The 12,192-nt window shown below is 45.7% G+C and overlaps 1 protein-coding gene across 4 annotated transcripts in view; it reads right to left on the bottom strand.

Annotated features, from left to right (window-relative positions):
- The window catches only part of PATL2 (PAT1 homolog 2), a 41,161-nt gene that overhangs the window by 1,209 nt on the left and 27,760 nt on the right, over nucleotides 1-12,192 (bottom strand). For 2 of the 4 annotated variants that reach the window (XM_032297612.1, XM_032297611.1), the window contains exons 6-16: nucleotides 8,136-8,216; nucleotides 7,276-7,418; nucleotides 6,205-6,273; nucleotides 5,838-5,979; nucleotides 3,585-3,705; nucleotides 3,388-3,485; nucleotides 3,125-3,178; nucleotides 2,898-3,031; nucleotides 2,598-2,757; nucleotides 1,959-2,099; nucleotides 757-854 (exon numbers count right to left, since the gene is read on the bottom strand). In XM_032297612.1, the coding sequence (XP_032153503.1) occupies nucleotides 757-854; nucleotides 1,959-2,099; nucleotides 2,598-2,757; nucleotides 2,898-3,031; nucleotides 3,125-3,178; nucleotides 3,388-3,485; nucleotides 3,585-3,705; nucleotides 5,838-5,979; nucleotides 6,205-6,273; nucleotides 7,276-7,418; nucleotides 8,136-8,216 (1,241 nt within the window). Of the gene's footprint in view, nucleotides 1-756; nucleotides 855-1,958; nucleotides 2,100-2,597; nucleotides 2,758-2,897; nucleotides 3,032-3,124; nucleotides 3,179-3,387; nucleotides 3,486-3,584; nucleotides 3,706-5,837; nucleotides 5,980-6,204; nucleotides 6,274-7,275; nucleotides 7,419-8,135; nucleotides 8,217-9,740; nucleotides 9,863-12,192 lie in introns of those variants that run through there. The other 2 variants (XM_032297613.1, XR_004274910.1) reach the window with 2 other exon arrangements.

The raw sequence follows: 12,192 nt of genomic DNA, 5'->3' as shown, positions 1-12,192 counted from the left end.
GTGATCCACCCGCCTCGGCCTCCCAAAGTGCTGGGATTACAAGCGTGAGCCACCGCGCCCGGCCTAATGCTTAGTGCTTTACACATTTCCCTTCTTATTTAATTTTAAGAACTCTGAGGGGTTAATACCATCATCTGTAGCTTATAAAGAAACAAACTAGGAGAAGTGAAAGAATTTGCCCTAAAGATATATTGCTAATAATGTGATACTGCCAGAATTCAAACCTAAGTGGTTTTTTGGGTTTTTTTTTTTTTTTTTTTAAGATTAAGTTTCGTTCTTATTCCCCAGGTGGCTTGATTTCTGCTCACTACAACTTCTGCCTCCTGGGTTCAAGCAATTCTCCTGCCTCAGCCTCCCAAGTAGCTGGGATTACAGGTGCCTGCCACTATACCCGGCTAATTTTTGTATTTTTAGTAGAGACGGGATTTCACCATGTTTGCCAGGCTGGTCTCAAACACCTGATCTCAGGTGATCTGCCTGCCTTGGCCTCCCAAAGTGTTGGGATTACAGGTGTGAGCCACCGCACCCAGTCCAAAATCTAAAGGTTGTCCCTTTAGGTACTGTGTTATACTGCCTCCCAGGAGAAACCAAAACTTTAGGGCACTATAGAAAAAAAAAAAGCTACAAGATGCTATTTCTTTCTGTATCCAACCTTCTCCTCAGTACTTGAAAATGCCTCAGAAAACACTTCATCTGGCTCAGTCTGCACATCCCAGGGGTACCAAAGTAGTATTTACAAGGCCTTTATGATCTTACCAAGCTGTACGGTCAGTGTTGGGTTCCTCTAGGGAAGAATCCAGCGATACCAGCTGCTCCCCATGACTCATCAGGGCATAGAGCAAAGATATTCCAAACTGCAAGTGACATACATATATTCCAGGGCAAAATGAGTTCAGTCTCAGCATTTGGTGCTTTCCTGACTCTTATCTTCCCAGCTAAAGGGCAGGTTCACATTTAGAGATGGAGCGCAAAATACCCACAAGGGCTGTCAGGTTTTACACTGGTAAGCCAAAGAACTCTGTAACCTTTCCATAGGAATCACTGCTCTGAACAGTCCAAAAGACGCTCTTGGAGAGCTGATTAAATGCATAATTCTCGGCTTGACTAGCAGGAGATTGGGAATGCGTCCAGGAATCTGGGGCAGGTATTCTGTGGACCCCACTTTAAGAGGCACTACTTTAAGCAAAGACCTTCAGTGTGGCATATACGAGATAATCCACTGTGATATTGGAAGACAGCGTCATAACTTTGACATCTAGAGTCTCATTCTTTAAAAATTTCTATCTTTTATTATGTACCTATTGGCCAGGCATGGTGGCTCATGCCTGTAATCCCAGCACTTTTGGAGGCCAAGGTGGGCAGCCTGGCCAACATGGTGAAACTATGTCTCTGCTAAAAATACAAAAATTAGCTAGGTGTGGTGGTATACACCTGTAATCCCAGCAACTTGGGAGGCTGAGGCATGAGAATCATTTGAACCTGGGAGGTGGAGGTTACAGTGAGCCAAGATCATGCCAGTGCACTCCAGCCTGGGTGACAGAGCGAGACTATCTAAAAAATAAATAAAAATAAAATATTATGTGCCTAATATTACTAGTGTTGCATGTATTTGATTTGTAAACACATGGGTTTAGAATTTTTTTTTTTTTCCACTCAAAGAGGTACACACGAGTTTGGAGACATGATCTAGAGACTCACATCAGCAGCAATCAGGGAGCTTACTAGAAAAGCAGAGAAGGTGCATGGGCCCCACACCGGACCCAATGAATGACTGTGAGTGGGACCAAGGAGTGGGGTTTACTAAGCTTGCCAGGTGATCCTATGCTTACTAGAAATTGAGAAACATTGCAGAGGATAAGATTTGTGGAGAAATGAAACTGTCGCCCAACTTATCTCTTATCAGTGATACCAGCTTGAAAGCCATCTATGGAAAGACAAAAGCCTCCTAGACATGTTACCTGATTCTGAAGCACCACAGCGACTGGCCGCTCTGAGGAGCCAGGTGGTAACAGCATTAGCCCCTGAAGTCCTTGGAGGAGTTCATGGAGAGTCAGGTGACTGATACACTTGCTCAGAGGTTTGAACAACATTTGTAGGGCCTGCAAGAAGATCAGTAAGCACCTCCCAAATTCCACTACAACTTCACCTCCTCTTACCTTGCTTCCAGCCCCTTTCCCCGCTGTTCTGCCTTTGGTACCTCCTGGTGAGTTTACTTACCAGGCTTATCACCACTATGACTCTCCATCCCCAACAGTGACACCTTCAGTACCCACTTGTCCTAGGATGCCTTCTCTAAGCAAAGTAGATAGGGGTTCAACATTTATCAGGGCTTCCTAATCTTTTACTCAAACCTCCATGGCACACTCACACCTGTGCAACCATACACCTGTTTCTTTTTGTTCGTCGTACCTGAAGATGATTCGCTGTTCCTATAGTAGTTTGTTCTGTAACTTCCTTGCCTGAGGGTGGTCAGGCCAGCATCCCTCACTGTGCCCAGCATTTTCTCTGGCATCTCTGGGGCATGTGGGGACTGAAGGGGAGGAACGCCCCTAACCTATTCAGGAGACCATCCTCTTCTCCACTCAATGCCACAGTACCTGATCAGCCACATCCCTCCGGATCAGGAGGGGCAGATGGTGGGTGATAGCCAATAGAATGGTAACAGACTGATCCCGGGGCAGGAAGGGGAGCAGCCGGGCCACCAGGGCCTTGCCCTTCCTCACAGAGAGCACCTGCAGGAAGCCATCTGCTGCCTCCCTACAAGGGAGAGAGGAGAGCATTTCCAGAGCTCTGCATAGAGGAGTGGGCTACATGCCAGAAAGGAGAGGGAGAAGCAAGACGAATGTCTTTGCTGCTCCTTCCCTTCCTGGGCTGAGGTGGAACCCTCCCACACTCACTCCACGTTGTTTTGCTCCTGGGTCTTTAAGGTCTGGAAGAGCTTCTCAACCTGGTTGCTTTGCTTCTCAGAAAAGCAGGGCTGTGGAGGCCTATCCTTGCAGCCTTCCTCTATTTCTAGTAACTGAAGGAACATCTGGGAATTTGAGGGTGGAAAAAGGTAAATTTGGGTAATATCTCATTCTCAAAGGTAACTTCGGAACTTGTCTCTAAGGAACTGATATCTCACCTTCTCAATCCGGTATAATACCCCAAGCCTCTGACTGCTTGCAACTCCTATATCCTAGGAGAAAACAGTCACCAGCTATCAGCCATACTGCCACAGCCCCAGCCCAGGCGTCTGACTAGCTAGAGATTGAACTGTAAAGGCTAGAAACAAAGTTTGATCACACTTCTTCTCTCTTAGGTCATAGTCTTAACTCAAACACGAGAGTGTTCTAGACCCTTCTTCCATAGGGGAGAGGAAAAGGTCTGGGAAGATAGTGCTCCCACCTGCTCTTGAGTTCCATGAGGTACAGCATCAATAGCTCGGCGAGGGCTGAAACATGTCGACACAGCTACCTGGCCCAGGGAACCCTCGATTCGGACCACTGCATGAGAGGAGTCAGGAGAGGCACATTTCTCTCCCCCTCCCATGCTCTGTCCACCCAGATGCCCAGCCCAAGTCAGCAGGTCAGCCCTGACCTTACCTGACTCATAAGCCTCTGCCTTCTGAATGTAAGGCGTTACCAGCCTGAGGGACTTAACCCGGTTTCTTCGTCCAAGTATCTCTTCATCTGCCTGCTTCTTCTCTAGCTTCTGGTAATATTCCTGAGAATGCATGGAATAGGAAAAAACAAACACCCTATATTCATCTTTTGAACTTAGAATTAAGTTTCTCACATGCAGTCTCTTTTAAGTTTTTTTGTTTGTTTGCTTTTGTGTGTAAGTTTTGTTTGAGACAGGATCTCCCTCTATTACTCAGCTGGAGTGCAATGGCACAAATCTCTGGCTCGCTGCAACCTCCTTGACTCAAGCAATCCTCCCACTTCAGCCTCCTCAGTAGCTGGGGCCACCATGTTGCCCAGGCTGGTCTTAAATTCCTGGACTCAAGCACTTGGCCTGCCTTGGCCTCCCAAAGTGCTGAGATTATAGGCATGAACCACTGTGCCCAGCTAAGTACAGCCTCTTAACACTCTTTCCAGGCCGGGCGCGGTGGCTCAAGCCTGTAATTCCAGCACTTTGGGAGGCCGAGGCGGGTGGATCATGAGGTCAAGAGATCGAGACCATCCTGGTCAACATGGTGAAACCCCGTCTCTACTAAAAATACAAAAAATTAGCTGGGCATGGTGGCACGTGCCTGTAATCCCAGCTACTCAGGAGGCTGAGGCAGGAGAATTGCCTGAACCCAGGAGGTGGAGGTTGTGGTGAGCCAAGATCGCGCCATTACACTCCAGCCTGGGTAACATGAGTGAAACTCCGTCTCAAAAAAAAAAAAAAAACAACACTGTTCCCTACAGTATCATTCCAGAAATCATGCTGGTACCTTAGGCCCTCCTTGCAGTTATTCTAAAGTGTCTTAAGCACCCTGGGCCCCACATCACCCATATTGGAATTCACATACCAGATACCTAAAGACTAGGTACCACCACCATGTCTGATGAAAGGGCAGAGAGCAAAGTGGAGAGCCAGTGAGCAAGCCTGTTCCATCATCTGCAACCTTCCTACATTCCTCATGTCCTAGTACACACACACTGCACACCACCTGTCTTCTCCACTCTCCCATTTAATCTTGTGGCTTCATCTCTGCTTTTTAAAAATCAGGAAGCTGATGGTATGAAGGGCATCCAGAGCTTGAAGCACAGAACTAGCCATAGGGATATGTTTGTTGGTTGCCCTCTAGGCCAGTTTTATGCTTCTGTGGATTCGCTCAGCAGCTCTGACATTTTCTTAAAGTTGAGAAATCCTAAACTGAAATCACTGACAAGCCAAAAAGGAATTGAAAAAGGCTCCTTTGTTTAGAAGCAATGCCAAAAAGGCAAGAGTACAAAACTATTTTCAGTGATGCTGGCAGAAAAGGAGGGCTTTTGAAGCTTGGTGCAAAGAAAGAAAAAATATCTAATGTAAATGAGAAGGGGACAAGGGTGGGGCCCTGGATGGGAGGCTCACAGATACTGTGGTAAAAGTGAAACAGCCAGGCGGATGTGGTTGCTCAGGCCTGTAATCTCAGCACTTTGGGAGGCTGAGGCCGGTGGATCGCTTGAGGTCAGAAGTTCAAGACCAGCCTGGCCAACATGGTAAAATCCCATCTTTACTAAAAATACAAAAATTAGCTGCTTATGGTAGTGCATGCCTATAATCCCAGCTACTTGGGAGTTTGAGGCAGGAGAATCACCTGAACCCGGGAGGCAGAGGTGGCAGTGAGCCGAGACCATGCCACTGCACTCCAGCCTGGATGGCAGAGGGAGACTCTTTCTCAAAAAAAAAAAAATAGAGCTAGTGAAACAGCCTAGATAACTCAAAAACTTGTGGACAAAGACTTGTCCCATAAAGAAAGGCAGGAAGGAAACAAGGGAAAACGAGTCAACGTGTCTGCTGTCGTTTGTTCAAATAAACAAACTGAATCCCGCTATTTATAACATCCCTGACATTTCTAAGCGTACAGAGGTGAGAAAGCCCATTATTTCCTGGGTGAACAGGAAAAATTCTTAGCCAAGAATGGAGACAAAACCTAAGTGTGTTTGGGGAACCGGAAATAATCTTAGTTGGCTGCAATTTAGGAGGATAGAGAGAAATGAGTTTGGGATGTCTACTTTAGAAATATGGCCCCTATCCTGTAGTGATTCTCTCTCCCACCTGAACAGATATGACCTCTATGAGCCAAAGAGAGGATCAGAGGGGCCCTGGAGTCCATATGCATTTGACCCAAGGTCAGAGGCTGGGCAGAGCACCGTGGGGCTCACCTGGTAGTAGTAGTCATCCAGGTGGGGCTTTGCACTCTGCAGCTGCACCATCTGCACTTTTATCACCCAGTCCTTCTCTTTTCTGGTCATGAGGTTAGCATAGGGATCTGGCTGCTGAGACCAAGGCTTCTTGGCTGGGGGACTTTAAGCCAGGAGGAACAACCCCTTAGACTTACCCACCACTGCCACTTCTTAGTGTGTAGTGAGCAGAAGTGGGGCCCTCTGGGAAGGATGGAGCAAGCACAGAGGTGGGCAACAGTGTGAGAGTTTTAACCATATGGGAGCTTTGAGGGCGATGACTGGTCACAAGGGGAGACTGGGCATGCAGATGGGCTCCCCTTAACCCTGCTCCTCGTCTGGGCTTTACCTTGGTGTTTGACTATGCTGCTGCTGCTGCAGGATCCTTTGGTGCTGAGGATGGAGCTGGGTCAGATGACTGAGAAGGCAAGAAGTTAACTTGAGCTGGGTGGAAGGAAGCTCTCAGTTCTCTGTCCCCTACATTCATTCAGCCCAGGTCAGCTCAGGTAGACATCTAATTAATCTTATCTGTTTAGGTACTTTCCCAAAGTTAGCCACATGGCACATCATGGTCTTAGAGCTGCAGGGCTCCCAAGCCCCTCCAACATCTATTTTCCTGCAATTTGGCTGCAGGAAATCTTGGCACAGTAGAAAACCTTTTGGCCTGGTTGTCAGGAGATCTGAATCCTAGTCTCAGTTCCATCATGCTAGCTGATCACAAATTTTTATTTTTAATTTTTTATTGAGACAGAGTATTGCTCTGTTCCCAGGCTGGAGTGCAGTGGCACGATCTCAGCTCACTGCAACCTCTGCCTTCCGGATTCAAGTGATTCTCCTGCCTCAGAGTCTCAAGTAGCTGGGATTACAGATGCCCGCCCGCCACTTGGCTACTTTTTTTATTTTGAGTAGAGACAGAGTTTCACCATGTTGCCCAGGCTGGCCTAAAACTCCTGGCCTCAAGTGATCCTCCCACCTCTGCCTTCCATAGTGCTGGGATTATAGGCGTGAGCCACAGCACCCAGCTTTAAATAAAGAAGTCTTTTATTTTGAGACGGAGTCTCAGTCTGTTGCTAGGCTGGAGTACAGTGCTGCAATCTAGGCTCACTGCAACCTCTGCCTCCCAGTTCAAGAGATTCTCCTGCCTCAGCCTCCTGAGTAGCTGGGACTATAGGCGCCCACCACCATGCCCAGCTAATTTTTTTGTATTTTAGTATAGATGGGGTTTCACCATGTTGGCCAGGTTGGTAAATAAATTTTTAATCTCCATGGGGCTCCATTTGTGAAGGAGAAGGAATTAGATTATACCTCAGACTTCTGTTACTAGATTTCTGTGTTTTCCTGTGGCAACTGGTAGGCATGGCCCCCACCCCTCCTCAGCCAGCACCTCCTTAGACCTCTATGGAGAACCTCAAACCAGTACCTGAACCTAGCGGGCCACGAGGTCAGCAGGCTGCAGAAGAGAGATGGGTCTGGTGGTGGCAGCTGAGGTCCAAAGTGCCGTGCTGGAGAGCTGGCGCTGGGAAATGTTGGCCAGAAAGGGATGGGTGACAGGTAGTCCAGGGTCTGAGAGAGGAATTAAGAGGTCTGGGAGAATGCCACCTTCACCAAAAGAATGCTGCTTTTGTTGCGAGGGCTCGGTTCCTTTCCTGCCTTTTCCCCGTCAAGAAATTCACCCAGCATCGTGCCGTCTTGTGAGCCCCTCAAGACACCTTTGAGGGCACCAGACTATGGTTCCTGCCCTTGTTTCAACAGGGCTTGACTAGGAAGCAGCTCTTCATTCCCTGACTCTGTGGGGTCATGTGCTTTTCCCTCCTATTTGGAAAGTCAACACCTCTAACTCTCCTCTCTTCTCTTGGGCTGTTTGTCTTCAGCTGCTGGGGCAGTACTCATTTGCCTTTTTCTGACTCACTTGAAGCCCTCCTCAGAGCTGTAATTTCTTGTAGTTCTCCCTGCAGGATTTCGTGGTCCTTTAGTTCCTCTATCCCAGGCCATGTTCCCATTACACAGTTAATTGAAGGGCAGATGCTCTTTCCAGCTAAGGGCTGGGCATCTGCTCAAAGATTGCCTAAGGCAGGAGTAGGGATCTAGTTTGCCCTTGTTCATACAAATGGCCAGTTGTCCCAGTACCACGTATTAAGGTGTCTATCCACGCCCCTGGTTGGGCACACCACAACCATACCTCACTTTGGGTGCATTAACTCCAGACCAGGGTTGAGGGTAGACTGAACACAATGGATGGAATCCTTACTACCCACAGTATGGAGACTGCAGCAGACTCACCTGCCATGGAATGTGCAAGGAGGCAGGTGACGTTCCCAGCACTCCAGGGGCCTTGACTCCAGGGGAGCTGAGCAGAATTCTCTGGAACAGGAGGGAGGAAAAACCAGACTCGAATGGGCCCCCATAGTGTCTTCTACATTTACCTGTGTTTTTGAGGAGGTGGGTGGAGGCAGCAGCAAGACCAGCTATTCCAACACCCAGGGTAGTGGCAGCTTGGCTCTCCCTCAGATTCAAAGTCAACTGGACCAGGATCCCTCTTCCTCTCCTGGGAGTAATAAGACTAGTACAGTGACCTTCCCTTACTCATCAGAGATATGTCCCAAGACCCCCAAGGGATGCCTGTAACTGGATAATACTAACCCTGTGTATAGTGCTTTTTCTTATATGTACATACCTATGATAGTTTATATATTTAAAACATTTTTTTTAGAGTCAGGGTCTTGCTCTGTCACCCAGGCTGGAATACAGTGGCACAATCATAGCTCACTGCCGCTGATTCACATAACTTTTATTACAGTGTATTGTCATAATTGTTCTATTTTTATTATTGTTGTTAATTTCTTATTGTACCTAATTTGTAAATTAAACTGGCTACGTACAGTGGCTCCTTTCTGTAATCCCAGCACTTGAGGGATTACAAGTGCTGGGATTGCTCTGTTGCCCAGGCTGGCTGGAGGGCAGTGGTGCGATCTCAGCTCACTGAGACTGAGTTTATCTCAAACTCCTGGGCTCAAGCCATCCTCCTCCCTCAGACTCCTAAGTAGCTGAGACTACAGGCATGTGCTACCATATCTGGCTAATTTTTGATTTTTTTTTTTTTTTTATAGAGACAGGATCTTGCTCTCTTGTCCAGGCTGGTCTGGAACTCCTGGCCTCAAACAACCCTCAAGTGCTGGGATTACAGATATGAGCCAGTGCACCTAGCCAGTTTTATTTATAAATTAGGTACAATAAGAAAGGAACAACAATAAAAATAGAACATTAATAGGAACAACAATAAAAATAGAACATTAATATACTGTAATAAAAGTTATGTGAATGTAGTCTCTCTTAAAATACCTTATTGTACTGTACTTGCCTATTTTCAGACTATAGTTGACCAAGGGTAACTGAAATGGCAGAAAGTGAAATCATGGCCGGGCGCGGTGGCTCAAGCCTGTAATCCCAGCACTTTGGGAGGCCGAGGCAGGTGGATCACGAGGTCAAGAGATCGAGACCATCCTGGTCAACATGGTGAAACCCCGTCTCTATTAAAAATACAAAAAATTAGCTGGGCATGGTGGTGCGTGCCTGTAATCCCAGCTATTCAGGAGGCTGAGGCAGGAGAATTGCCTGAACCCAGGAGGCGGAGGTTGCGGTGAGCCGAGATCGCGCCATTGCACTCCAGCCTGGGTAACATGAGTGAAACTCCATCTCAAAAAAAAAAAAAAGAAAGTGAAATCATGCACTACTGTATCTTAGGAGTAGGCTGAAGGAAGGTCTGAGTCACTTCATACCTAGACGGGAGTCCTTGTCTCTCTCCACTAGTTATGGGATCCAAGGAAACAAATACCAGGAAAGGACTGCTAAGGCAGAGGGGCCCAGTATCAGGCAAAGTTGACTCACCTTTAGCGCCAGTAGCAGGGCCACCGCCTGTGGGCGATGCACAGCTCTGCTAGGACCTGGTTTTAAGGTGAGAACAGCATTAGAAACGAAGTGGGAGACAGGAGGTAAGAGGGAAGGAGAGAGTCCTTAACTCAACCTCAAGGCTTAGAAATAAAGTGTTAATCCAGAACCTGTCTTAGAAAAGGGTGGAGGCGGAGAGAGATCCAAGATGGCTGATCACTAGCAGCTCGGGATTGCAGCTCCCACTGAAAGAGCAGAGAACGAGAGGACGCCACACTTTCAGATCAATTTTTGTTGCTCACACACTAGGAGATTCCCAGCGGAGGAGCCCCACCTGTCGCCAGCGTGACTCTTGAGGCCGGTGAGGCGGTTTTGCCGCTGCCTTGGTGTGGCGGTTCTTGGTGCAGAGTCAGAAAAGCACCATCAATCTTAAAGCCGCTGTTTTGGCCGGAGCAGTGGGTTGCTCAGATTCTAGCACCGGGAATCAACAAGTTGGACGTCCATTCAGAAACCCAACTATAAAGACGGTAATTATAAAGACCACAGATGGATAAATCTATAACGAAGGGAAGAAAACAGCCTAAAAAGGCTGAGAATACCCAAACTCAGAACGCCTCTCCCTCTACAGGGGATGACAGTTCCTCATCAGAAACAGAACAAGGCCTGATGGAGAAAGACTGTGTTCCATTAGCAGAAGCTGGCTTTAAAAAGTGGATGATAAGAAACTTCTGGGAATTAAAAGAACTTGTTCTAACCCAATGCAAAGAAACTAAGAACTTTGAAAAAAGGTTTGACGAAATGTTAACAAGAATACACAATTTAGAGAGGAATATAAGTGAATTAATGGAGCTGAAAAATACAACACGAGAGTTTTGCGAACTATGCACAAGTTTTAACAGCCGAATTGATCAAGTAGAAGAAAAGATATCAGAGGTCGAAGACCAACTTCATGAAATAAAACAAAAAGACAAGATTAGAGAAAAAAAGGATAAAAAAGAACGAGCAATGTCTCCAAGAAATATGGGACTATGTGAAAAAACCTAATCTACGTTTGATAGGTGTACCTGAATGTGACGAAGAGAATCAATCCAAGCTGGAAAATACACTTCAGGATATTATTCAGGAAAACTTTCCCAACCTAGCAAGGCAGGACAATATTCAACTCCAGGAAATACAGAGAACACCACAAAAATATTCCTCAAGAAGGCCAACCTCAAGGCACATAATTGCCAGATTCACCAGGGTTGAAATGAAAGAGAAAATACTGAGGGCAGCCAGAGAGAAAGGTCAGGTTACCCATAAACGGAAGCCCATCAGACTCACAGCAGATCTCTCAGTAGAAACCCTACAAGCCAGAAGAGAGTGGGGGCCAATATTCAACATCCTTAAAGAAAAAAACTTTCAACCCAGAATTTTACATCCAGCCAAACTAAGCTTCATAAGCGAAGGAAAAATAAAATCTTTTGTGAACAAGCAAGCACTCAGAGATTTCATCACCACCAGGCCTGCTTTACAAGAGCTTTTGAAAGAACCACTACAAATAGAAAGGAACAACTAGTATCAGCCTTTCTAAAAAATACCAAAAAATAAAGAACATCAACATATTTAAGAAATTGCATCAACTAACGGGCAAAACAGCCAGCTAACATTAAATGACAGTATCAAACACACATATATTGTTATTAATTTTAAATTTAAATCGACTAAATCCCCCAATCCAAAGACACAGACAGGCAAAAAAAGCCAAGACCCATTGGTATGCTACATCCAGATCCATCTCACATGCAAGGATACATAAAGACTCAAAACAAAGGGATGGTGAAAAATTTACCAACCAAATGGAGAGCTAAAATAAATATATAGAAAGCAGGAGTTGCAATTTTTGCTGATAAAATAGATTTCAAAGCAATAAAGATCAAAAGAAGCAAAGAAGGATATTACATAAAGATAAAAGATTCAATGTAACAAGAAGAGCTAAAGATCCTAAACATATATGCACCCAATACAGAAATACCCAGATATATAAGACTTACAAAGAGACTTGGACCCCCACACAATAATAGCGGGAGACTTCAACATCAATATTAGATAGATCAATGAGACAGAATGTTAACATCGATATCCAGGACTTGAACTCAGATCTGGAACAAGTAGATTTAATTAACATTCATAGAACTCTCCACTTTAAATACACAAAATATACACTCTTATCAGTACTACATCACACGTATTTACAGGTTTAAATGAAATATTGGTTGGCTGCTTGTTAATTATTTTATTCCCTCATTTTTTTTTATGTCTCTATTATTAAACACAATTACAGGCATACCCAGTTTTAGACTGCATTCTAGCCCGGGCAATAAAGCAACACCCCTGTTCTCTCTCCCTCTTCCTCTTCCTCTTTCTTCCTTTCCTGTATTCTTTTTCTTTTTTTTTTTTTTTAATTTTTTTT

The sequence above is a fragment of the Sapajus apella genome, unplaced genomic scaffold (assembly GCF_009761245.1).
Source record: "Sapajus apella isolate SASKATOON/1434 unplaced genomic scaffold, GSC_monkey_1.0 scaffold37, whole genome shotgun sequence".
Lineage (NCBI taxonomy): Eukaryota > Metazoa > Chordata > Mammalia > Primates > Cebidae > Sapajus > Sapajus apella.
Note: the sequence above shows the minus strand (reverse complement) of the source record. Positions and strands in the feature narration are given on the sequence as shown.